This window comes from Vipera berus (assembly GCF_964194415.1).
Source record: "Vipera berus genome assembly, chromosome: 3".
Lineage (NCBI taxonomy): Eukaryota > Metazoa > Chordata > Lepidosauria > Squamata > Viperidae > Vipera > Vipera berus.
Window position 1 is genome coordinate 201604237 of NC_138204.1, and position 24020 is coordinate 201628256.

Sequence of the window (24020 nt, forward strand, 5' to 3'; positions counted from 1 at the left end):
CACCTGGCGGTGCTCTTCCTCCTGTCCGAGCTTTCCATTGTTATGAGCATTTCTGTTGAGGATTGGCAGTGGGGGTGGGGTGGGGGGTGTTTGGTTTTTATTCCTCCCCTCTGCTGGGTGGTTGCAGCAGGTTTTGGTCACTTCACATGACCCTGGGACACTGTGACCATCATAAATATGAATCAGTTGCCAAGCATTTGAATGTAAATCACAAGATCCTGGAGATGCTACAACATTCCAGCTGATCGGCGCTTCTTCAGGGCTCAGCAGAAGCACCAAGATCAGCCCCAAGCTCCAGCTGGAGCCTAGTGCTGATCCTGGCGCATCCTCTGAGCCCTGACAGCCCTGAGAAGCATCGATCAGCTGGAAAGCGGCACTGATCCTGGCGCTTCCGCTGATCCCTGACAGCCCTGAAGAAGCGCCGATCAGCTGGAAAGCGGCACTGATCCTGGCACTTCCGCTGAGTCCTGACAGCCCTGCAGCTCCAGCCATCTCTCGCTCAGGCTTGTGCAGTGCTGCCACCAGTTCACCTCATTCTCCTCCCCCGCTACCACTTTTCTAGAATGGCTGCATACCACCTGCCAGATGCCAATGTACCACAGGTGGTACCCGTACCACTGGTTGGAAAGCCCATTTATAGTCCAACCCCCTGCTCATGCCATTTTGGACAAATAATTTGTCCAATCTCTTCTCAAATTAGAGGCTATAGGAGGCAGAACCATAGTCAAGTTTCAAACACGAGTTTAAACTATATTATATGGAGGTGTGGGGTTATTTGTTTCTTTTAGATTAGCATGTTGTGTGAGCCCAGCTTTTGTTGCTTATTAAAAAAATAAAGTTAAAGCAAGTTTAGCTTAATATGTGAAGACAAACAGTTGGGAGGACGTGTCTCTCCCCACAATCTGGTATCTTCCAGATGTATTGAGACCACATACTGTATCCCAAAACTTCATCCAATGTAGAATGTTATATATTCAGTAAGGCCTGAGTATAGAAAGGAGAATGATTGGCACTTCCTTTCCGATTCAGAAGGTTGGGAGGACACAGCTGCAGGGAATTATTCAATGGAGATAGGCAGAATAGCCAGAGGTGCATCTTGACACCTGGGAACTTGTTAATTCTAGACAGAATTAAAAGTCTAGTCAGCATCAACAGAAGATAGGAAGAATGAAGTGCCAATATGCAAGTAGTCACAATGGATAGCAGTGTCTAGCTGACCTTGGCTGATATTTTAAAAAGCTAAGCAGAATCAGACCGGGTTAAATATTTGGATGGGATCACACCAAGCATTTTCACTGTGCTTCTGACAATGAAGTTGAAAAACATCCCAGAAGAAAGCAATATCAAAGAAGTCCATGATGTTGTCAAGAAATCAGCAGAAAGCCAGTTTGGTGTAGTGGTTAAGGCACCAGGCTAGGAAATAGGAGGCCATGAGTTCCAGCCCTGCCCTAGCAAGGAACATTGCATCCAGTTTTGGTCACCATGATATCAAAAACAGTTGTTGAGACTTTAGAAAGAGCACAGAGAAGATTAGGGGACTGGAGGCTAAAACATATAAAGAACAGTCACAGGAATTTGGTATGTCTAGTTTATTGAAAAGGACTAAGGGGTGACATGATAGCAGTGTTCCAATATTTGAGGGGCTGCCACAAAGAGGGGGGGGGTCAACCTATTCTCCAAAACACCTGAAGGCAGGACAAGAAGCAATGGATGGAAACTAGTTAAGGAGAGAACCAATCTAGAACTAAGGAGAAATTTCCTGACAGTGAGAACAATTAATCAGTGGCATGAGTTGCCTCCAGATGTTGTGGGTGCTCCATCACTGGAGGTTTTTAAGAAAAGATTGGACAACCATTTGTCTGAAATGATATGGAATCTCCTGCTTGAGCAGGGGGTTGGACTAGAAGACCTCCAAAGTCCCTTCCAATTCTGTTCTTCTATTATGAAAGCCAGCTGGAGGACCTTGGGCCACTCTCTCTCAGCCCAAGCCACCTCACAGGATTGTTGTTGTGGAGAAAGATGTGTTAGACATGTTCACCGCCTTGAGTTATGTGTAACAATAATAATGTCCTGCCTAACGTCCAGAAATCAATAGCTTTCTATCAGAAATCTTTTCCCTCCCATTTGAGCTGATGAAAATACAGTAAAACTAATTCCAGAAAATCCATCAAAAGGCATATGTATGCATGAAAGGGCCAAATGGACTGAAGGTCCTGTCCGATGGGGTGTAAAGTAAATTTGGGTTCCTGGTGACCTATTCATTTATGTTGCTGTTATTTTGTGTTCCAAAGTTCTAACTTTTCGCATTTGATGGCCAGATACATTTCCTCTCTCCCACCCAAAAAATAGTTCGATTACAGCAAGCAAAACTTGATGATTCCTTTAGTTAACATTTACCTGCTTGCCTAAAAAAAATATAAAGAAACAACAACTGCAAAAACTGGGCAACCACACAAAACATAAAAGAAAAAGATCACCGCAAAACTTACAGGCAAGGCCATTTTTAATTTTGAGGCTGAAAGAGAGAATTCTCTCTTTTCTCCTTCTCAAACACCTGACTAAAAATTCAGCATTTTCAAGGACTGAGAAGTGTCTTTCCCACTCCTGATATTTAGTAACCTCTTTTAACCACTAATCAATTTCACAATGCACAATTTATGAGTAATAATTACACAGATTAATGAATCTATTATTCTAAACACAGATTGGACCATCTTGCAAATGTTATTTGCACCACTTGCTGTGATGCATTAAATGCCTAATTGGATTTAAGCATTAGTTACATTTCTTGATATATGATATTTATTTAATATAAATATGCAATTTCTTTCCATCAGTATAGTAGGGCTCTTCCACGCTATCCCCAAACCATTTCCACCACGTCTAACAATTCATGTCATTTCATCATTAAATACTAGAAATATCTTCTGCAAAAGTGTTACAAAACCTGCTGATACTTTTTTATAATAATAACTAAAAAGACGTACTTCAGTACTTTTGTGATGCAATTAATATTGGAAACACTTCAATATGAAAAATTTGGCTCAAAAATGTTTTCATTCCATCTGCCTTAAGACCTTTTCATCTATTTTCTCTTCCTTTTCATAAATGATCGGAATACTTTATTAGAGTTTTTTAAATCACACACACATAATTAGTTTTTCAAACTATCAATTAACTGATGCTCAAGCAAATTAAACATAGCAAAAACAGTGGAAAAAAAGCACTGAAAAATGAAACCACATCTTACAGTATAATCCATTTTGGAAATTAATAGCAAGCTATCTCCAATAAATCTATTGCATGCTCATCTTTTTTTTTGCACAACCCACATATTTATTCTTTTATTTTACTTCTTAATCAAATTTATGTGGCAACCCATCTCATGAAAAGTGACACATATATTTTGTCCATTTCACTTTCCGTGCACAATGCCATTATCATGTTTATCTTCTAGAATTACTTTTGACTTAAGCTTGATTTAGACCTGTCTGCAACTGTGTGTAGGCGTTGACGCATCCCTATGCTGTGAAAGGGTTGATGGGTAAGCATAGGTTGCAGATGGTTGTAAATGGGCCCAATGCTCATAGCTCCCAAATCTCAATTACATGTTGTGGGGAGAGGCGTGTCCTCCATGCTGATTGGTTGATTCTTTTTATGTTTTCTGGGCTTTATTGTTTGAATGCCCCATAACCAGAACATTAACATTTGCAGAAGTATAAATGCAACCATCTCCAAACAACAGACACATACATTCCCTGACGTGCAGTGATGCAAAGTCTAAATCAAGTTCATAGTCCCAGAAATATAGTAATCTGCTTTGAAAGTAAGAGCACAACACCATTTTTGCTAGTACTTTGATTATTCCCTCAATATTTGGGAGTTCTTTTGAACCCTACACTTAATTGAGGAAACTCAAGTGACAGCAGAATTACTGTATGATGTTTTTATCAACACACACCTACAACACAATAAACCTCATTTTTTGCTTTGGTTGTACATACACTATTGACGTACAGGCTGGACTCCTATAGTGGACTACCCTGGGCTGAATTTAGAGATAGTGTCAAAACTCCCAACCTCCAGTGATGTGGGTAGACCCAAGCAGTCAGTTCACATCAGACCTATGCTAAACCTGCTACAATGAATTAATTTACTGTTTTGTTATTTCCCAACGTTATGGAAATCATGTTATGGGCATAATCTGATGAATTACACTCTGAACTGGAAAAGCAGAGCTTGACAGATTGTGACCTCACAGTTCGAGAATCAGCAAGCTCATAGATATCTGCAGCTGAGGCTTGAAAGAACCAGACCTGTTGGGTCATAAGTGTGCAGTTCTGTACCAATCAGATAATCATAGTGAGTTGAGTCAGATGGTTCAGAATGCCTAACTGGGAGAAAAAAATACTCAGTCGTTTTACAGGAAGAAAGATCAAGGAAGTAAAACAAAGGAGGAGGAGGGGGGAGGAGAAGGAGGAGGAAGAGGGGAAGAAGAGGAGGGGAGGAAGAGGAACAGGAAGAGGAGGAGTACTGAGGAAAATACAGGTAGTCCTTGATTTACAACCATTCTTTTAGAGACCATTTAAAGTTACAATACTGAAAAAAGCAACTTATGACCAATCCTTACATTTACAACCAAGACAGCATCCCCAAGGTCAAGGGATCAAAATTTGGGCACTTGGCAACCAGCACGTATTTACAACAGTTGCAGGGTCCCAGGGTCAGGTGATGATTATTTGTGATCTTCCCTGCTGGCTTCTGACAAGCAAAGTCAATGTGGGAAACTGGGTTTACTTAGTGACTCTATCATTCACTTAACAACTGCAGTCATTCAGGTAACAACTTGTGGCAAAATTGGGGACAACTCACTTGCCAACTGCCTTACTTAGCAAAGGAAATTCTGGTCCCAATTACAGTCTTAAGTCAAGGATTCTCTGTCATTACCTGCCCACAGTCATTTTACAGTATAGGAGAGATGGGCGGCATAAAAATTTAATTAATTAATTAAAATTATTGCTGTTAAAGATCTTGGGAGTTGGACTTAGCAAAACAGCTACCAGCCTTCAGATGGGCTTTCTGAATGTAATGGGCGACCTCTCAACTTTGCAGGACTATACATATAGTCCTTGACTTACAACTGTTCTGTCAATTTCTGAAATGATCCTGGCTGAAGCCATCTTTATTGTTTTAAGTTCCCACGGATTGTGGGGGGAACGGGGGAAAAGAAAATGAAAGCATTGCTAGACTAAAAACGGAGTGGTCCCGTGGGAACCAAGGTCATTCCCACAGGAGCTGGAAGGTGGAGAGAAGAAGTGTCATGGAGCCCATCAATTACTTTCATTGGGTAGCGTGATAAATAGCATAGCAGAGGGGAGGGGAATGTTACATTTAGTTACGCTGAATCCAAGGGGAATTTTAGAATTGTTTTCGCTTTTGACTGTGCTGTTATTATGTATCCAATAAACATGTTCTTTGAGGAAACTTCAGGTCTTATTTGGTTACATTAGTCAGAACCTTGATGTATTCATGGACCATTCAAAGTTACAATGGCACTGAAAAAAGAAACTTATGACCATCATTCACACATATGACCATTGCAGCATCCCCAGGGTCACACGTTCAAAATTCAGATGCTTGGCCACTGGCATGTATTTATGATGGTTACAGTGTCCCTGGGTCTCCCCTTTTGTGACCTTCTGACAAGCAAAGTCAATGGGGAAGCCAGATTCCCTTAACAACCGTATTACTAACTTAACAACTGCAGTGATTAATTTCACCACTGTGGCAAGTGAGGTCATAAAACAGAGCAAAACCCACTGTGTGGGTTAGCAACAAAAATTTTGGGCTCAGTTGCGGCCATAAGTTGGGGACTATCTGTAGTTCTGATTCCTAGATCTTGGATATGTCTACATGAAATTGTTTCTTCTGGGATACGATGGCTGGGACATTACAATCAATAACTAAGACTTTCTTCAAATTTAGGCTGCAAAAGACAAGGATGGGTCCTTCCTGTTTTCTAGAATCAGCCTCCAGCTAGATCTGTCAGGCCACCACTTTGACAGCTCTCAAGACATAGCAATTTTCTGTGGCTTTCAACAGATTTCATATCTGCAATTATTTGTTTTTTTTCTTTTAATAGTCTCATTATTACTTATGAGCATTTATTAGTTTTACTATAGGACTGGGCTTTTTTTTTAATCTGTAAACCACCTCAAGGGAACTATATTCTTAATGGCAATCTATAATGCTTTTCAATAAAACAAAGTAAATTAAAATTCATTACCACATGCTAGGATGTGGGGGCCTCAATCTCTTTAGTGTCATTTTTAGATTACATTTAAAACATCTCCATTTTAAGTATTTAATTTGGCTAGTGGATTTATCTTTTTAAAAAATCGTGCAAATTGGAAAAGAAGGTAAAATTCTGTCATGCAGGTTGGCTCCTGGTGGAGAAGGCTGCGATTATCATTTTATTTATTTATGGTTATCATTGGTTATAATTTCCTATACATTAATTATATAGTGGAGAAATATTAAAGAACACCCAAAACACCAATTAGCTTCTTGATTCTTCTAAAAGTACAGTGGGACAATAAAGAGGAGATCACATCACTTACTCCATTTAAAAAAAAAATATCAAGTTTTTTCCCCCACTTTGAGATAAATTTGCCTTTGGCTGAGTTATAATAACAATGCACCAATTACTTTTAAAAGGAGAAATGTAATTCTATCTTTAATGGTCAATAGAAAAGAAACTCAATTATGCCAACATTTACTCTACAATGAGCACAAATCCTTTGGGATTTGGAATTCAATTTTTGTACAAAACTTTCATACCTGAATTACCATATATAATACTGCACCCCAGTGAGTTATAAGAAATAAAGATATGTACAAACCCATATAAAAATTCTTGGTACGGATTTCTTTTCCTTCTTTCTTGAACATAACCAAATGATTAAAGTATTTCCTGATAAGATAAAAATCTTGTACACATATCTAAAGCTGATGATACAACTGGAGAAATGAAATATAGTCATAAACATGATGGCACAGTTACAATAGATAAAAAGAAACTGATATGTAGAATAATCAGATGCTTATCAGATTTATATTTCAAGTATAGCAGTTTGTTTTCTAAATGCGACATTTACATAACAACATCAGGCCAATATAGGATAAATCTAACCAGCTGTGATGTTTCCATTTACAGTATGACTATAGCCATGTGTTTTCTTAATCGAAACACTGAACAAATAGAACACAAAACTACAATTAATAGAAAATGGGAATTGTTGATTGCAACCATAAATAAAGGGAATATTGTCTACTTTCTTGAATGGTCTTCTTCAATCCTCCACAGAACTTCTGAATGTGACATGTGCATTTCAATCCATGAAGGAAACAGGAAGAGGTATTGCATAATATTATGATATTAGTATTCTCCCCAAACTCACAAATCACATCCATAAATCCTGGATTCCAGAGGGAAAACGACAAGATCCTTTATAAGTCCAGTCCAGTCCCTATTCTTGAAATAAGATAGTCCTCAACTTACAACAGTTTGTTTAGTGACTGTTTAAAGTTATAACAGCATTGGGGGAAAAAGTGATTTATGACCATTTCTCACACTTACAACCATTGCAGCATCCCCAGGATCACATGATCAAAAGTCAGAGACTTGGCAACTGACTCATATTTATGACAGTTGCAATGTCCTTCTGACAAGCAAAGTCAATGGGGAAGCCAGATTCACTTAACAACCGTGTTACTAACTTAACAACTGCAGTGATTCCCTTAACAACTGTGGCAGGAAAGGTTGTGAAATAGGGCAAAATTCACTTAACCACTCTCTCAGAAATTTTGGGTTCTGCTGTGGCCCTTAAGTCAACCATGGCTGGCTGAGAAATTCTGGGGGTGAAGTCCACAAGTCTTAAAGTTGCCAAGTTTGGAAACTGCTAAAGTAGACTACTGACAGCCAACATCTGATATTTTTTTGCAGCTGGCAGTCTGCAAAAAGGATCACTGCAAGTCTCTTTGGCATTACATGGTAGTCACTCTTAAATAAAAATTTAAAAAGAAAAATATTCTCTTCTACAAAGGCTGGCTTTCCACAGTGATACATTTTCTGAATATCTACCTTCGAGCTTCCAGCAGAATGAAGGATAAAGAACGATGTTCACAGCAGTTTAAATTATTGCCAGGAACCAAGACAGTAGGCTTAAATCGGAAAGGATTATTTGCCCACTCACTGCAGTTGGATTCACTTAGTATGCTAAGATATCATTTGAATAATTCAAACTGGGCTTAATAGGCTGCCTGACCCCAGATGCTGTGGGGTTTTTTTTAGCCTTGGTTTATCACTGTGCTGTTCCAGATTCAAAGAGAAAAGGTATTTTGGAGCACATGGGAATGAACCTTAACATCTGCCAGCAGCTGCTCAGAGCAGCTATGCCTTGTCTTGAGGTCATTCATCTGAGCTCTGCAGCCACAACAGGGACCCAGGGAAGAAAGCATTTTGTTTAAGGAGCTGCCAACAAGCATTGAATGGGCAGTTCTGTGTGCTCCAAAGCCTATTTTTTGCCTTTGAATCTGGAGCACTGCATAACCCTCCTTCCCAGATTAGATGCAGAATTTACAGGCTCCTGCCAACTTTCCGCAGCCCCCAGAGCATTTATGAAAAGGGGAAAAAAGATAAAATAATTATTTTATTTGTTTCTTTGTTTGCTGAGTTGCTTGGTTAGGAGGAATAAGTTGGAGGGAATTTAAAAATGAATTGGTGACTTTAATCCCATTTAAACCCCCCCCCCCATTCTCCCCACCACAGCCTTGTTGAGTTGATTTGTCATAGTAATTGGGGCTAAATGGAAAAATTGATGCCAAAAGCTACCTTGAAGCACTAATTCCTTCTCTCCACCACCCATCTCGATTCAGACCAAAGATTTTGATCCAGACCTATCAGATGATGAATGGCATCTATGGCCCCATTCCTTGATTTTAAGGGATTCAAATATAAGGAACTTGTGGACTTCTGGCTTGGTGCTTTGTGCAAACATAGTCTATTGCAGTCTGTTCAATCAACTTATTAAATAAGATATGATACAGTGTCATGTGCCAATCCAACTGCTTCATTTGGAAGCCAGTTTCCAAGATCTCACCTGCCCAGAATTCCCTTTGGTAGATGGGCAGCTATATAAATTTAGGAGAAGAGATGGCAGAACCTGGGGTCAGAATGAAAAGGGGGAATCAGCCTAGAATCCTTACATAGCCATACAAGAACTAAGTCCAACCCCTCTGAGTGTCATTAACCCTTATCTAACTCTTAGAAGATGTGGACCACTAGTTGAGAAGATTCCTGTGCATTTATTTAGCAATAAATCAGGTTAATTGAACCTTGACATGTGGACTTGGTCTTTCGTGCCTGACAATACATTTGTTTAGTAAAAAAACAATTATTTTAATATGAGTTGTAGTGCTTCTTTTTCAATGCTGGATGCAAAAGCTAATAAAGAACATGTTTGTAATACTGCCATTCTAATTTGTGATTATAAAAACATTGATAGGATTTTTTTTCTTTCTCTTTTTAAATTCTTGATTTTCTAAGCTATTTAAAAACAGAACGTTAATATTTTTTTAAACTACTATACAATGCATAAAAAGTAAAAGAAAGATGAATAGTATATTCCACAAAACAGACACAGAAAAGTTCTGATTTCAAATCTTCTATGCTTGAGTAAGACCAATGATTTCCTTTGTACACTGATCTTTTTTTAAAATAAATTAAGTCGGACCGAGTGAGAGAAAAATATTGTTTAATATCACACCCACACACCCACACACCCACCATCTCCTCTGCTTTTTTATTATTTTTGACTGGAGAAGACAAGGATTCAACCTTTTTGGATTTAAAACACACTCACTTCACCAACCTATGGTCATCTTGCAACTGAACACATCTAACCAATTTGTCTTCAGGCTTTTTTTCCCTAGAGACCTCTGGAACTGAATATGGAAAATATGTGTGTTCCTCACTAGACTTGAACAATCTTTTAAATGTTGGTTATTACCTATAAACGTATCGTGACTTTTTTTCCATTGCCGGCAATGGGGTGGGCGCCGTTTCACCATGACGTATCCAGCCCGCAGACTGGCAGTTTGACACCCCTGATCTAAAGAGAGATTGCTTGAAGATCCCACTGCCAGAGGAAGTACCTTCAGCTATCAGCCAAGTGTGGTAGATGGTTTTGGTAGTAGCACCCATATTCTGGAACCATGCTTTTTCTTCTAGCCCTGACCCGCCATACATTTTGCAACGCTTTGAAAACCATTCAGGTCAGGCAAACCTCCGATTTGGGTGAACTGCGAGTGACCATCCATTATTTTGATTACATAGTGTGGGTTTCAACTTTGATGTGTTTTTTTCCTCCCTCTTCTTGTATACAGTCCAGATTCTGAATTATACAGCAGCTTACAAATATTGGGGGGGGGGGAAAGGCAGAGAGTAAAGAAAGAGGTGTGGTGATACCCACCTTAGATGCTTCTGATTCCAGTGACTGCCTTTGGAGAGTTTCTTTCAACTCAGGCAACGTGGAGGTTTCGTTCTTAAGTGAGGTTGGCTCCACTCTCTCACCTTCAAGTTGCAGGCTAATTCCTTCAGTACACACAGAGAGATCAATGCCATTTGGACTGAGGCTGCAGGGGATAGCTGAGAAAAGGAATTAGAGTGAGTTTAGAAGGTAGAGAAGAAGAGAAAGAAAGGCTGTTTTTTAGCTGTTTGTGCCATGTTCTATCCCGCACACCTGCAGCATCTCACAAAGGAATGGCACTTTGAAGTGTGGGTTGAAATGGTAGAGGCATCAACCAGTAGCTAAATGAGTTTGCAATTTTATGAGGCCGAATGGATGTACCCTACCTATGGTTGCACAAAGTTTATCAAGGATGCCTTGGATTTGGTGTAACCTGACAAGATGTCTATTCCGCCAAAGTCCATTTTGATTGGCTCTAGCAATTTAAAAAGTGAAATGGGTGAGTTAAGCACAAAAAAGACAAAGAGGTGATCTAAATTTGGGGGTATATTAATTCTGGAAGACTCTGGGGACCACAAAAGGAATGCTGCTGCCACCACCACCCCATTTTTGTACCTGTGCCTCTTGGCCAAAAGAGGGTATTGACTACACTAGTACTATTCCTGCAACTGTTCTTATCTTTCATATAAAATGAAGTCCCTGTTCTGGGCCAGTGCTCTTCAACATCTTCCTCATTGATTTGGATGAAGGGATAGATGGAGAACTCATCAAATTTGCAGATGACACCAAGTTGGCAGGAATAGCCAACACTCCAGAAGACAGGCTTAAGATACAGAAGGCTCTTGTCAGACTTGAACATCTAACAAAATGAAATTCAATGGTGAAAAAAGTAAGGTAAAATTCATTGGTGAAAAAAGGCATTTAGGCAAGAAAAACCAAATGCACAGGTATAGTATAGGTGGTACCTTGCTCAATAGTAGTAACTGTGAGAGGGATCTCGGAGTCCTAGTGGACAATCACTTCAATATGAGCTAGCAGTGTGCTGCAGCTGCCAAAAAAGCCCACACAGTGCTAGAATGCATTAATAGAAGGATAAAATCAAGATTACGTAAAGTATTAAATACCACTTTATAATGCCTTGGTAAGACCACACTTGGAATACTGCATCCAGTTTTGGTCGCCATGATGTAAAAAAAGATGTTGAGATTCTGGAAAGAGTGCAGAGAAGAGCAACAAAAAATAATCAGGGGACTAGAAGCTAAGTTATCACCTATAAAGCCCTACATGGCCTGGGTCCGGGATATCTGAGGGAACACCTGCTGCCGGCATCAAATGCCCTTCGCCCAGTGCGCTCCCACAGGGAGGGTCTGCTCAGGGTCCCGCCGGTAAGAGACTGCCGGCGGGTGACACCCAGGGATAGGGCCTTCTCGGTGGGAGCGCCTGCCCTCTGGAACCAGCTGCCGGTGGAGCTGAGAACTGCCCCCGACCTTCGATCATTCCGCCGGGGCCTGAAGACCTGGCTCTTTGAGCTCTCGGGCCCAGACTGAGGAGGAATTTTTAATTTGGGGTTTTTTTTAACTGACTACAGGGTTAATTTAATATTTTTTAATTTGGTTCTTAATTTTTGTATTTTGGATTTTTAATTCCCTGTAAACCGCCCTGAGTCCTCAGGGAATAGGGCGGTATATAAATATAACTAAATTAAAATTAAAAAAATTAAAACATATAAAGAATAGTTGCTGGGATTGGGTATTGTCTAGTTTAATGAAAAGAAGGATTAGAGGTGAAATGATAGCAGTGTTCCAATATCTCAGGGGCTGCCACAAAGAAGAAGGAGTCAAGCTATTCTCCAAAGCACCAGAAGGCAGGATAAGAAGCAATGGATGGAAACTAACCAAACAGAGAAGCAACCTAGAACTCAGGAGGAATTTCCTGACAGTTAGAACAATTAATCAGTGGAACAATCTGCCTCCAGAAGTTGTATGTTCTCCAGCAATGGATGTTTTAAAGAAATGGTATAGGGTTTCCTGTCTGAGTAGAGGGTTAGACTAGAAGACCTCCAAGTCTGTTATATAAAAATATACAGTAAAGGTAGTCCTTAATTTACAACCTTTGGTTAACGACTGTTCAAAGTTATTCGGCACTGAAAAAAGTGACTTATGACCATTTTTCACAGTTATGACTGTTGCAGTATGCCTTTGATCAAAAGTTGAATGTTTGGCAACTGGCATGTATTTACAGGGTCAACGTTGGCAAGCTTCTGACAAGCAAAGTCAATAAGGAAGCCAGATCCACTTAACAACCATGTTACTAACTTAACAACTGCAGTGGTTCACTTAACAACTGTAGCAACAAAGATCATAAAATGGGGCAAAATTCACTTAAGCTTAGCAACAGAAATGTTGGGCTCAACTGTGGCCGTAAATGGAGGATTAACTGTATTATAGAGCACTCAAGAAATTTCCCTCTGTCTCAAATGGATGCATTGGCAAAATCATAATTTATCCCCTATTGAAAAGGAAATAGGTACAGAAACATGTTTCCCTTGCACATTCGTCATGTTTTGTGGCTGAAATAGCATGAGGGGTATATCACCTAATATTCTCTTGGTGTTTTGGATTTCTCTAATCAGGGAGCAGTATTCAGGGATTATGGAAATTGAGATTCAAAACACCTGAAGAGCCTTTAGCTACCCCAACACCATTTTCCTAAGAACGCCAATTACTTTGGAGATTACTTTTCTGCCAACTTCAAGTCAGTGAGTTTCTGAGTGGCAGGCAAGAGGGAAGTTATTTTATCCATGGCTAACCAAGCAAAGATTCCAAAGACTGGCACCTCATTGAGACCAAGCAGAGAAAGTTACTGAGGCTGAGAAACAAAAGAGGATATTTCAAAACACGACTAATAATAATAATAAAAAAAGATGGATGCTCCAGTGCCAACTTTATCTGGGGAAAACGGTATTAGCCCTTCAGCTTTGCATTCAGGGAAAAAGAGGTTCAAACAATTCTGAGACACCACCTTAATGCATTTGCTCGTGAATGAGGGTGGAATTGTGCTTATTCACTTTCCAACAGCCTGTATCCTAACTTTTTTTTTCTTGATTCTAAGCCTGATTAATGAAACTCTGTGTAAGGTTTGTTTCCCTGGTCAGGGTCTGCTGCTAGGGTCTTGACAGAGTACATTTTTCACTTGTAAGGATTGCATTTCTACCAGTTTTAACCTTTAAGACAGTTATCTTGAATAACTGCCTTGGAAAGAGGAAATATTTTAAACCAACCCAAAAAATGGCAGGGTAATTATTGCACATAGACATAGCACAGAAACACACATTTCAGATTCAGGATCGGAATATTAGTAAAGCCTTCCTAGCAGACCCCTTTATCTTTCTGCAAGACCCTGAAGATCTGGCTTTGACAATTGGCCTGGGGTCCATAGCGAAGTTCCACACTGGAGGTGTTTGCTGGATTGAAGGCAGAGTCCACCTCCCCTCCTTGTTTCCTGCTCTCCACCCACCCATCCATTTTTTTTATTTTTTGGTTATCATACTAATGTATGGAGCCCTGATGGTGCAATGGTTAAGTGCAGCATTACAGGCAAACTCTGCTGACAGCACGGAGTTCAATCAAGGTTGACTCAGCCTTCCATCCTTTCAAGGTCAGTAAAATGAGAACCCAGATTGTTCAAGGCAATAATGCTGACATTGTAAACCACCCAGAGAGCACTGTAAAGCATTAAAGGTAAAGGTAAAGGTTCCCCCGCACATGCGTGCTAGTCGTTTCCAACTCTAGGGGCCAGTGCTCATCTCCGTTTCAAAGCCAAAGAGCCAGCGTTTGTCTGAGGACGTCTCCGTGGTCATGTGGCCGGCATGACTAGACGCCAAAGGCACACGGAACGCTGTTACCTTCCCACCGTAGTGGTCCCTATTTTTCTACTTGCATTTTTACGTGCTTTCGAACTGCTAGGTTGGCAAAAGCTGGGATGAGTAACAGGTACTCACTCTGCTATGCGGCACTTGGGATTCGACCCGCCAAACTGCCAATCTTCTGATCGACAAGCTCAGCGTCCTAACCCACTGAGACACCACGTCCCTTCGTAAAGCATTATGGGGTGACATATAAGTCTAAATGCTCTTGTTATTGCTATTGTTCTTGTTGCCATTGTTTATTTTATCTTTCTGTTATTTTATTTTATTTTCTGTTTACACTCAGTGGAGAAAGAAATTGTGCTTGGAAGAGTTAGCGGTAAAAGGAAACCAGGCCACCAAAGAAAATGATGGCTGGACACCATCAAAGCTGACACCAGCCAGAGCATAGAAAAACTCAAAGAACAAATGCAAAATTGGAAGATGCGGAAAGACCTGGTCCATAGAATCACCAAAAATTGAACGTAACTGAATGGATAACGTCATCATTATCTGTTTACACTCCTTTCATTGTCTTCCTTTTCACTACTGTAAATTGCCTAAAGTAGCCTCATGGTAAGATAGGTGGCAAATAAATGTAACAAATAAAATAAATAAATCCCAAAAAGATATCTTCTCACACCTATCAGCCTGAGAGTCAGAGTGCTTCAGGCTGAGCATCTATTTTATATCATGGGTGTTTCAACATTTTGGCTTGCCTGGGCCCCATTGAATGAAGAGGAATTGTCTTGGGCTACATATAAAATATATAATATAGCTAATGTATATAAATAACAAACTTCCTTTATTTTTTAATATTTTTTATTATATCTTGTGGGACCGCATTACTAGCTGTCCAGGGCTGCATGTGGGTTGGAAACACCTGGTCTAAATGTTCATACTAACTTCCTTTCTTTTTTTTACTGAAGACAACATCATGTGTTTTACTAAAGCCACTCATATGATGTCAGCCCCACTGTGTAGGCCAAACTAAGAAATTAGCCTCCCCAAGGCTAGAACTACAGTACTTGGCTATAGTAATAGATTCTTGCAAGTCTGGTTGTGTATTACTTCCCACTTCCCTTCATACTTGTGTGAATTAGAGAGGTGCCTGCTTGAATCTTGTACACATGTCTTCTTGTTTAGGACTTAAGCCATGTTTTTCCCTTGATGCTTTGGTAATGAATCTGGCCTATCTGTCAAGATCATCTTCCTTACTCTCTACACATAATTAATGAACCACTTTCCTCCATTTGCAACAAATAAGCTCATAGACTATTTCTGTTCTAGTAATCTGGCCGATGTTTTCTGCCTGTCCAGATTACTAGTATAGATATAGAATGAAGGAGAAAAATAGCCAGCATTTGTTGGTCCAATTTCTACTGAGACCACCTAATCCAATATTTACTCACTTCTAACATTGTCAGCTAAAAGTAGGAACAAATAACAAGAAAAGATCTGGACCCAAATCTAACAAATAAAGTGATACTGTTGTTGCTCTTTACTCTGCTCATCAAGCCAAGGAAAATGTGAAGACCAGTCTTTCTAAAACTAAATTGCAGATCTTTCAAAAAAAAGGGATGAAATAATAATGATGGGAGTTTTCAATTACCCCAACATCTGTTGGGAGACAAACATTACCAATTCCTGACTTGTCTTGTTGACAGCTTTCTCCTTCAGAGGATAAAGAAAGGAAAATCATTTATCCTTGACTTGAAAACCAAATGAGTCTTTAAATAGGAGAGAATATGTGCAGCTCAGAGTCCAACTGTAGAGTCCTTGGTGCTCTCTGAGCTGGACTGTTTGCTAAAAAAGATATATCATTACCCAACTAGGGGTAATGAGTAACTATCCATTGTTGAGTAATGACATTTATACAAGCAAACAACCAAGTTCCACACTAACTAGCACTGATGATGTCTCCTAGTTAGGCACTAAAATGTCCTGAAAGCAAACAACCAAGTTCAGAGTACACCAAGGACTCCAGATGAATCTTTTCACAGGATTGGGCATCACCTGTAGAGTAGGAAACACCTTCTAAGGATGAGGAAAAGATGATTCTTTATCATGGTGCCTACATGCACACAAAATCCCATTTTGTCCTTCAAATTCAGATCTCAGTTTAAGCGTTTTTGACCTTAACCAACAAAGCAGAATTGTTCTTCTACTTTCTTAAGTAGAAGAAGCAGAAAGAATATAATAGCATGAAATCTCAAAACAATAAATTTCAATAAACAGAAAGCATAATAAATAGATATGTTGGCAAAAGAAATTAATGGCAGAAGTTGCCCCAATCCTGCTAGACTTCAGGAAATCTTTGGGCTAGGATGCCGAATGAACAAACTTTGGGATGTGGAATATGCCCATGGTATACCTCAACTATGTGTTTCTTGTCTTTGTTTTTCATTGTTTTGAGGGATGCTGTAATTTTGATTTTGCTACTGAGCACCATCGGGAGTGGCATTTTTGCAACTTGGGCAGCTTTATAAATTGTTCAATAAATAAATATTAAATCAAAAATTGGAAAAGAAATGTCAAGAATCTTAGAAAAGAGAGACTAAGGCACAATGGCAAAAAGTTCCACTACAGAAGGAAGGAGAAATCAAGCACACAAAACCTCAGGGAAAATTGAAAATAAAATGACACACTGAGGAACTGGAAGCTGAATCAACTCACCAAGAGTCAATATACTCCAATAGACTGAAATTGTAAAGATGGTGCTCAGAGCAGAATGAATTCAGGTTGGTGAAGACTGGCTAAGTAAGAAAAGGAATTTCTTAATGTATGTTCCAGATAACTGAGGAGAAAAATCAGCTCCATTGGTTATTTCTTAAGACCTTTTTCTTGCCTGTAGAGCATAAAGAGCAAACATTCATATTTTGTGTCATTCTTCTTTACATAAGGGAAAAGAACTTTGTGAGATACTGACAAGCTACTAAAATATTGTTAAAAACATCAGAAATCTGTAAACTGGTAAGAAAATCCATTTAACTATATAAAAGCTAATGCTACATGAGTAAATAACTTCCTGAACAACCATGTTAAGAAAGAGGAGAAAACATCTAAGCTTTGATTATGTGTCCTTTTAATGCTTTTCAATACTTGCATGAATCCTTTTCCACAATCCAGAGTCTGTTGCAGTTGGGGGGTGGGGGGATAAAGCACTCACTGTTTTGAAGGTATAGCATCTACAAAAAGAGAAGGCCAAAGAACACGTCGCAGACTCAGAAGAAGATAGATAACCTCAAAGACACGCTATACTAGCATGGCATCAAATGAACAATGATTAAACCCATCAGATGTGCAGGAACCAGAATTCTTTATTTACCTCAGCACCCAAAAGAGTAAAAGAGGAAGTAAAGAAGAAGAAGAAGACTTTTTGATGAAGTTTACCACAAATAATGAGTAAATTAAACTTTCTCTGACTTTTCCTTTCATTTATTAATCTTAGTAAATTCAGGATGAGATGGAGTCTTCCTGATATGGAGGATTTATTTGGGTGATTTATTATCTTTACTGACTAAATCTTAAGAAATCAATGCTAACAGCATTTGGATAGGATTTCAATTTCCTGGAAGATATGAAATCTGCGTCAGAGCTTCATTTTAAAACAAAATTGTGCAATTGTAAAATAGGCCCCAAAACACCTATGTTGATGTTACTCCTCTATATTATTACACTTCTAACACACCAAAGCTAAGACCCTCCAATAAATTTCTTTTGGAATCCAATGGATGTGAAAAGAAAAATATTTTATTGAATTAAGTTAATCTTAAAATTATAGGATTCCATTCAACATACTTTAAAACTCCAACCACTGATTTGTTGAAATATAATATTTCAATTATCAGGATTATCCAAGTACCCAGGGATTTGGCAGGAGATGTAAGTTGATACCACATGCATCATGACATACAAATGATGTGAATTATATATCTCCAGAATGTCAATTTCTTATGAAAATTGAAATAAAATTTCAATTTCCATTCCCCTTAAAAACTTGCAGTTTTTAAGCTAGGAAAACCTACTGTGCTACAGTTAAAAAACAGGAACTAAGTCAAATCCTATCTGCTCCCATAATGGCATTTGAGATAAATCTGTCACTTAAATTCTGTAAGGAAATAGAGGTCAAACTGTCAGCCCAAATCTCCTACAGAAGTTATAATTTAGATTTTTTTTTAAAAAAAAACACCTTTAAGAGTTCAGCCTATCCCTTAAAAACTCTGAAAGTATTTCATCCTTGCCAGTCTGCCAGGACAGCCATTTTACAAAGAGCCACATCCCATTGTAACAACCATTTTGTGAGTGCTCGCCTCTCGTGCTCTCAACATTCCAGATATAATGAACTATTCAAAAACATTGCTCAATAACTGAAAACTCTGCAGGTATCTGGGTTCTCCTCTTTTCCTTTTAACCAGATGGGATGACAATTGCTTTCACCCTGGCTTCTAAGACCACACGAGAAGAATAGAATAGAATAGAATAGAATAGAATAGAATAGAATAGAATAGAATAGAATAGAATAGAATAGAATAGAATAGAATAGAATAGAATAGAATAGAATAGAATAGAATAGAATAGAATAGAGCTGGAAGGGACATTGGAGGTCTTCTAGTCCAGCCCCCCACTCAAGCAGGAGATCCTAACATCCCAGACAAATGACTGTCCAGTCTCTTCTTAAAAACGTCCAGTGATAGAGTGCCCACAATTTCTGAAGGCAAACTGTTCCACTGGTTAATTGTCCTCAGTGTTAGGAACTTCCTCTTTAATTCCAGGTTGCTTCTCTCTTTGATTAATTTCCAACCATTGTTTCTTGTCCTGCCTTCTGGTGCTTTGGAGGATAATTTGACCCCCTCTTTGTTGTGGCAGCCCCTCAAATACTGTAATACTGCTATCATGTCACCCCTATTTCTTCTTTTCTTTAGACTAGCCAAACCCAAGTCCTGCTACCGTTCTTCATATGTTTTAGTCTCCACACCTTTGATCATTTTAGTTGCTCTTCTCTGAACTCTTTCCAAGGTCTCAACATCTTTTTTGTAGTATGGTGGCCAAAATTGGTTGCAGTATTCCAGGTGTACAGTAGTCTCACTAGGGTTTCATAAAGTGGCACTAATACTTTGTGTGATCTTGATTCCATGCCTCTGTTTATGCAATCCAGGATTGCATTAGCTTTTTTGGCTGCTGCTGCACACTGCTGGCTCATAATCAAGTGATTGTCCACTAGGACTAGGACAGAGTTGGAAGGGACCTTGGAAGTCTTCTAGTCAACCCCTCTGCTGAAGCAGAAGTCCCTATACCATTTCAGACAAATAGTTGTCCAATCTTTTCTTTAAAAACCTCCAGCGATGGAACACCTCCAAATTCTGAAGGCAGGCTGTTCCACTGATTAATTGTTCTCGCTGTCAGGAAATTTCTCCTTAGATCTAGGTTGCTTCTCTCCTTGATCAGTTTCCATCCATGGCTTCTTGTCTTCCCTTCAGGTGCTTTGGAGAATAAGTTGAGCCCCTCTTTTTGTGACAGCTCCTTAGATATTGGAAGACTGCTATCGTGTCACCCCTGGTCCTTCTTTTCATTAGACTAAAGGTAAAGGTAAAGGTTCCCCCGCACATGCGTGCTAGTCGTTTCCGACTCTAGGGGCCGGTGCTCATCTCCGTTTCATAGCCGAAGAGCCAGCGCTTGTCCGAGGACGTCTCCGTGGTCATGTGGCCGGCATGACTAGACGCCAAAGGCGCACGGAACGCTGTTACCTTCCCACCGTAGTGGTCCCTATTTTTCTACTTGCATTTTTACGTGCTTTCGAACTGCTAGGTGGGCAGAAGCTGGGACGAGTAACAGGCGCTCACTCTGCTACGCGGCACTCGGGATTCGACCCGCCAAACTGCCGACCTTCCGATCGACAAGTTCAGCGTCCTAACCCACTGAGCCACCGCGTCCCTTCATTAGACTAGATATACCCAATTCCTGCAACTGTCCTTCAAAGGTTTTAGCCACCAGTCCCCTAATAACATCATCCCAACTGTCAAGTATTTACAATGGTTGCAGCATCCCAGGGCCATGTGTTCACCATTTGTGACCTTCCTAGCCGGTTTCTGACAAGCAAAGCCTATCTGGGGAAGCCAAATTCACTTAATGACCATGTGATTCATTTAACACAGGGGTATCAAACTCGCAATGTTCCGCCCTGAGTCCTCCGGGAGAAGGGCGGTATATAAATAAAATTATTATTATTATTATTATTATTATTATTATGACGTGTTGCGACGTACTGCGACTTTTTTGCCATTGCCGGCAATGGGGTAGGCGCGGTTTCGCTATGATGCATCCGGCCCAGTTTGACACCCCTGATTTAACAACTGCAGTGATTCATTTAACAACATGGCAAAGAAGAGGAAAAATCAAGCACCACTCATTTAACAACTGCCTCACTTAGGAACAAAAATTCTTCCTAATTATGGTCCTAAGTCAAGGGCTGTGGGTAAAAATGTGGGCAAAATTCATCAAAGGAATCCCCAGCATCTCACTTAATTACAAACAAACAAAAACAGCAAAACCACACCAAAGAGCATACATCAATTGTTCCTTATAAATAGGAACATTTAGAATGTTCATAATTCATTGTTAATTCAATTAAACAGTTATAATGTGCAACCAGAACATGCTACACTGGTTGTCTTCTTCCTCAAAATGCTTATTACCTCAACGTTCTGACTGCCTTCACCCACCATTTTAAACACATTTCACATGTTCTGATTTTTAGATTATTATTCGTTTATAGTAGACTATAAGCCCTAAGCCATGCATTTTATATCTGAAGCAATTTCTTTCTGTTCAGACTTATCCAAGATTCCCAAATGATTGCTTGACTCTCAGAGAAGCCAAAAGAGAGAGAGAGAGACAGAGATAGATAGATAGAGACAGACAGACACAGACAGACAGATTCCAAACCAAACCAAACTGCAGATAAAGAGATGGATTTGCAATTGGCATAGCTGACATTAAATTCGTACGTTATCAAAAAAATTACTAGCCAAGCAATTCACAATTTCCCCAGAGATGCAAAGATTTGTATCAAGTCAGGGTGTTTGTCACATTGCTATTTTTTTTAAAAAATGAAACAAATTATCCTCCCAATTATATCCTAAACTTCTAACTGAAATTCTGGAGGGATTTGGGGGAAAATAAAGGGGTAAAATAAGTAAGTGTAAGTAGGTTTAAATTAATGTGAGTTATACTGGGGCCTCCCTAATTCAAAGTAAAGCTAAAATTTAACTAATTTAGACATATTAAAATAAATAAACCTAAATCAACTCTTAATCCATATAATTCCATTTAAATTAAATGTGAAAATTGCTACCCTAAGGAGCAAGAGAATCCATCTGACCAATGATTGATCGATCAATTAATTTTGCAGGAAACCTCTAGGCCAGGGATAGGCAAACTTGGCTCTTTTATGATTTGTGAACTTCAATACCCAGGATTCCTGAGCCTGCCATGCTGACTCAGGAATTCTGGGAGTTGAGATCCACAAGTCATAAAAGAGCCAAGGTTGCCTACCCCTGCTCTAGGCCATTATAAATGAAAATCCATGGAAATAATTCATAATTACTGAGTTACAAATTTAGAAATAAGAAAGCATTACCACAGAAAAACAGTATCCAAAATGTTTCCTGATGTTCCTCTGTAAACAACAAATAGTTTAATTATTCCAACTCTAAGCCAGCTGTCCCTCAGTCACACTGACTGGGAACGATAGATGTTGCTGCCTACCATAATCGGAAGTCACTAGAATGAGAAATTCACCGAAGGATATTGATAAACTGGAACAAGACTAGAAAAGGGCTATCAAGATGGTGAAAGGACTAGAAACCATGTCCTATGAGGGGGTTAAGAAACCTGGGGATGTTTAGCTTGCAGAAGAAAAGATTGAGATAATAGCTGTCATCAAATATCTGAAGGGCAATCACATTGTAGAAGGTTCAGATTTATTCTCATTTGCTTCAGAAAGTAATAGGGTAGAACTTCAAGGATGCAGGTACAAACTTAGACATTAGCTAAAACTACTTGACTATAAAAGTTGCCCATTGATGGAGTAAGTTATGGCATGGAGTATTTTCCTTTCCTTCACTGAGGTTTTTCAGAGGCTGAATAATAATCTGTCAGGAATGATGTAGTGAGTCCTGCAGTGTGCAGGGGTTTGAATTGATGACCTCTTAGATCACTTCCAAATCTACTGTACTTGTCTAAAATTCTATATCTAAACAAAGACTGCATCCAGTTGTACAGCTAGCACTATCCCAGCCACTGCTATTCCATTATACATATTAAATTGCAATAAACCAGAGCTGACAATCTTTTCAAGATCCAGGTACTAACGCACAACATCAGAAGACGCTATTGTTGGGAAAATAAATAAAATATTGCTAAATGATCAAACCTTATGGAATAAAACCTTGCATGTTGTTTTTCAATGTGCAAAATTTTAGATCCTCTTAACATTCTTTAATTTTGATTCCATTTTGGGTGTCGGCCTTGGTTTCAGGTACCATAGGATAAGTCAGGAAAGGTATATATATTGAAATCACACAGTTTGATACTTTTTGATTTGCACAACGTTAGGATAAAAGAATGAAGTACTTCTCAGAAGATTGAAAAGAAAGGGATTGTGTTATAATAAGGATATTGGAATTTTTTAAAGACGTTTTTATCTAGCATCAAAAAATTATTTAAGAAATAATATTCACATTATTTTTAAGAAAAACAAATTCAAATTCAGAATAGAGAATAGAGCTGATTTGTAGTCCAACCCCCTGCTCAAGCAGGAGACCCTATACCAGGGGTAGGCAACCTCGGCTCTTTTATGACTTGTGGACTTCAACTCCCAGAATTCCTGAGCCAGCCATGCTGGCTCAGGAATTCTGGGAGTTGAAGTCCACAAGCCATAAAAGAGCCGAGGTTGCCTACCCCTGCCCTATACCATTCCAGACAAGTGGCTGTCCAGTCTCTTCTTAAAAGCCTCCAGTGATGGAGCACCTACAACTTCTGAAGACAAGCCATTCCACTGGCTAATTGTTCTCACTGTTAGGAAGTTTCTCTTCAATTCCTTGAGTTTCTATCCATTGCATCTTTCCCTTGCTTTGGAAAATAAGTTGACCCTCTCTTCTTTGTGGCAGCCCCTCAAATACTGGAAGACTGCTAGGGTATCATGTCACCCCTGATCCTTCTTCAAAAACAAGAGTACATTCTTCAAAAATGTGAGTACCTTTGTGTGCTAATCAAAGCATTCCTTAAATAATTAAACTATTGACTATGCTGAACTAAATGTTGAAAATCAGCAAGTAGTGATAAGGTTAGTAGCTTGATATGTCTCCTAACATATTTAAATCATACCACAGGGAAAAAGACCGGCCAGTAATACTAAGAATTATTCAGTCCAACAGCAACTGTACTAATTTTGTTGTCTCTTCCCACATACGGTAGATTTTATGCCATTTGAGGAAAGACAGAAAATACAGGGCAAGGCTTGATTAAAATCCCCTTTCAAAAAGGAGATGAGTGAATTCACAAAATGGAGGAAATTGCAACATGTT

At 39.2% G+C, this 24020-nt stretch overlaps 1 protein-coding gene across 3 annotated transcripts in view; it reads right to left on the reverse strand.

The window, feature by feature from the left end:
• The window catches only part of SAMD12 (sterile alpha motif domain containing 12), a 280132-nt gene that overhangs the window by 241955 nt on the left and 14157 nt on the right, over positions 1-24020 (reverse strand). For all 3 annotated transcript variants that reach the window (XM_081325303.1, XM_081325304.1, XM_081325302.1), the window contains exon 2: positions 10533-10708. In XM_081325303.1, coding sequence (XP_081181429.1) covers positions 10533-10708 — 176 coding nt within the window. The remainder of the gene's footprint in view (positions 1-10532; positions 10709-24020) is intronic.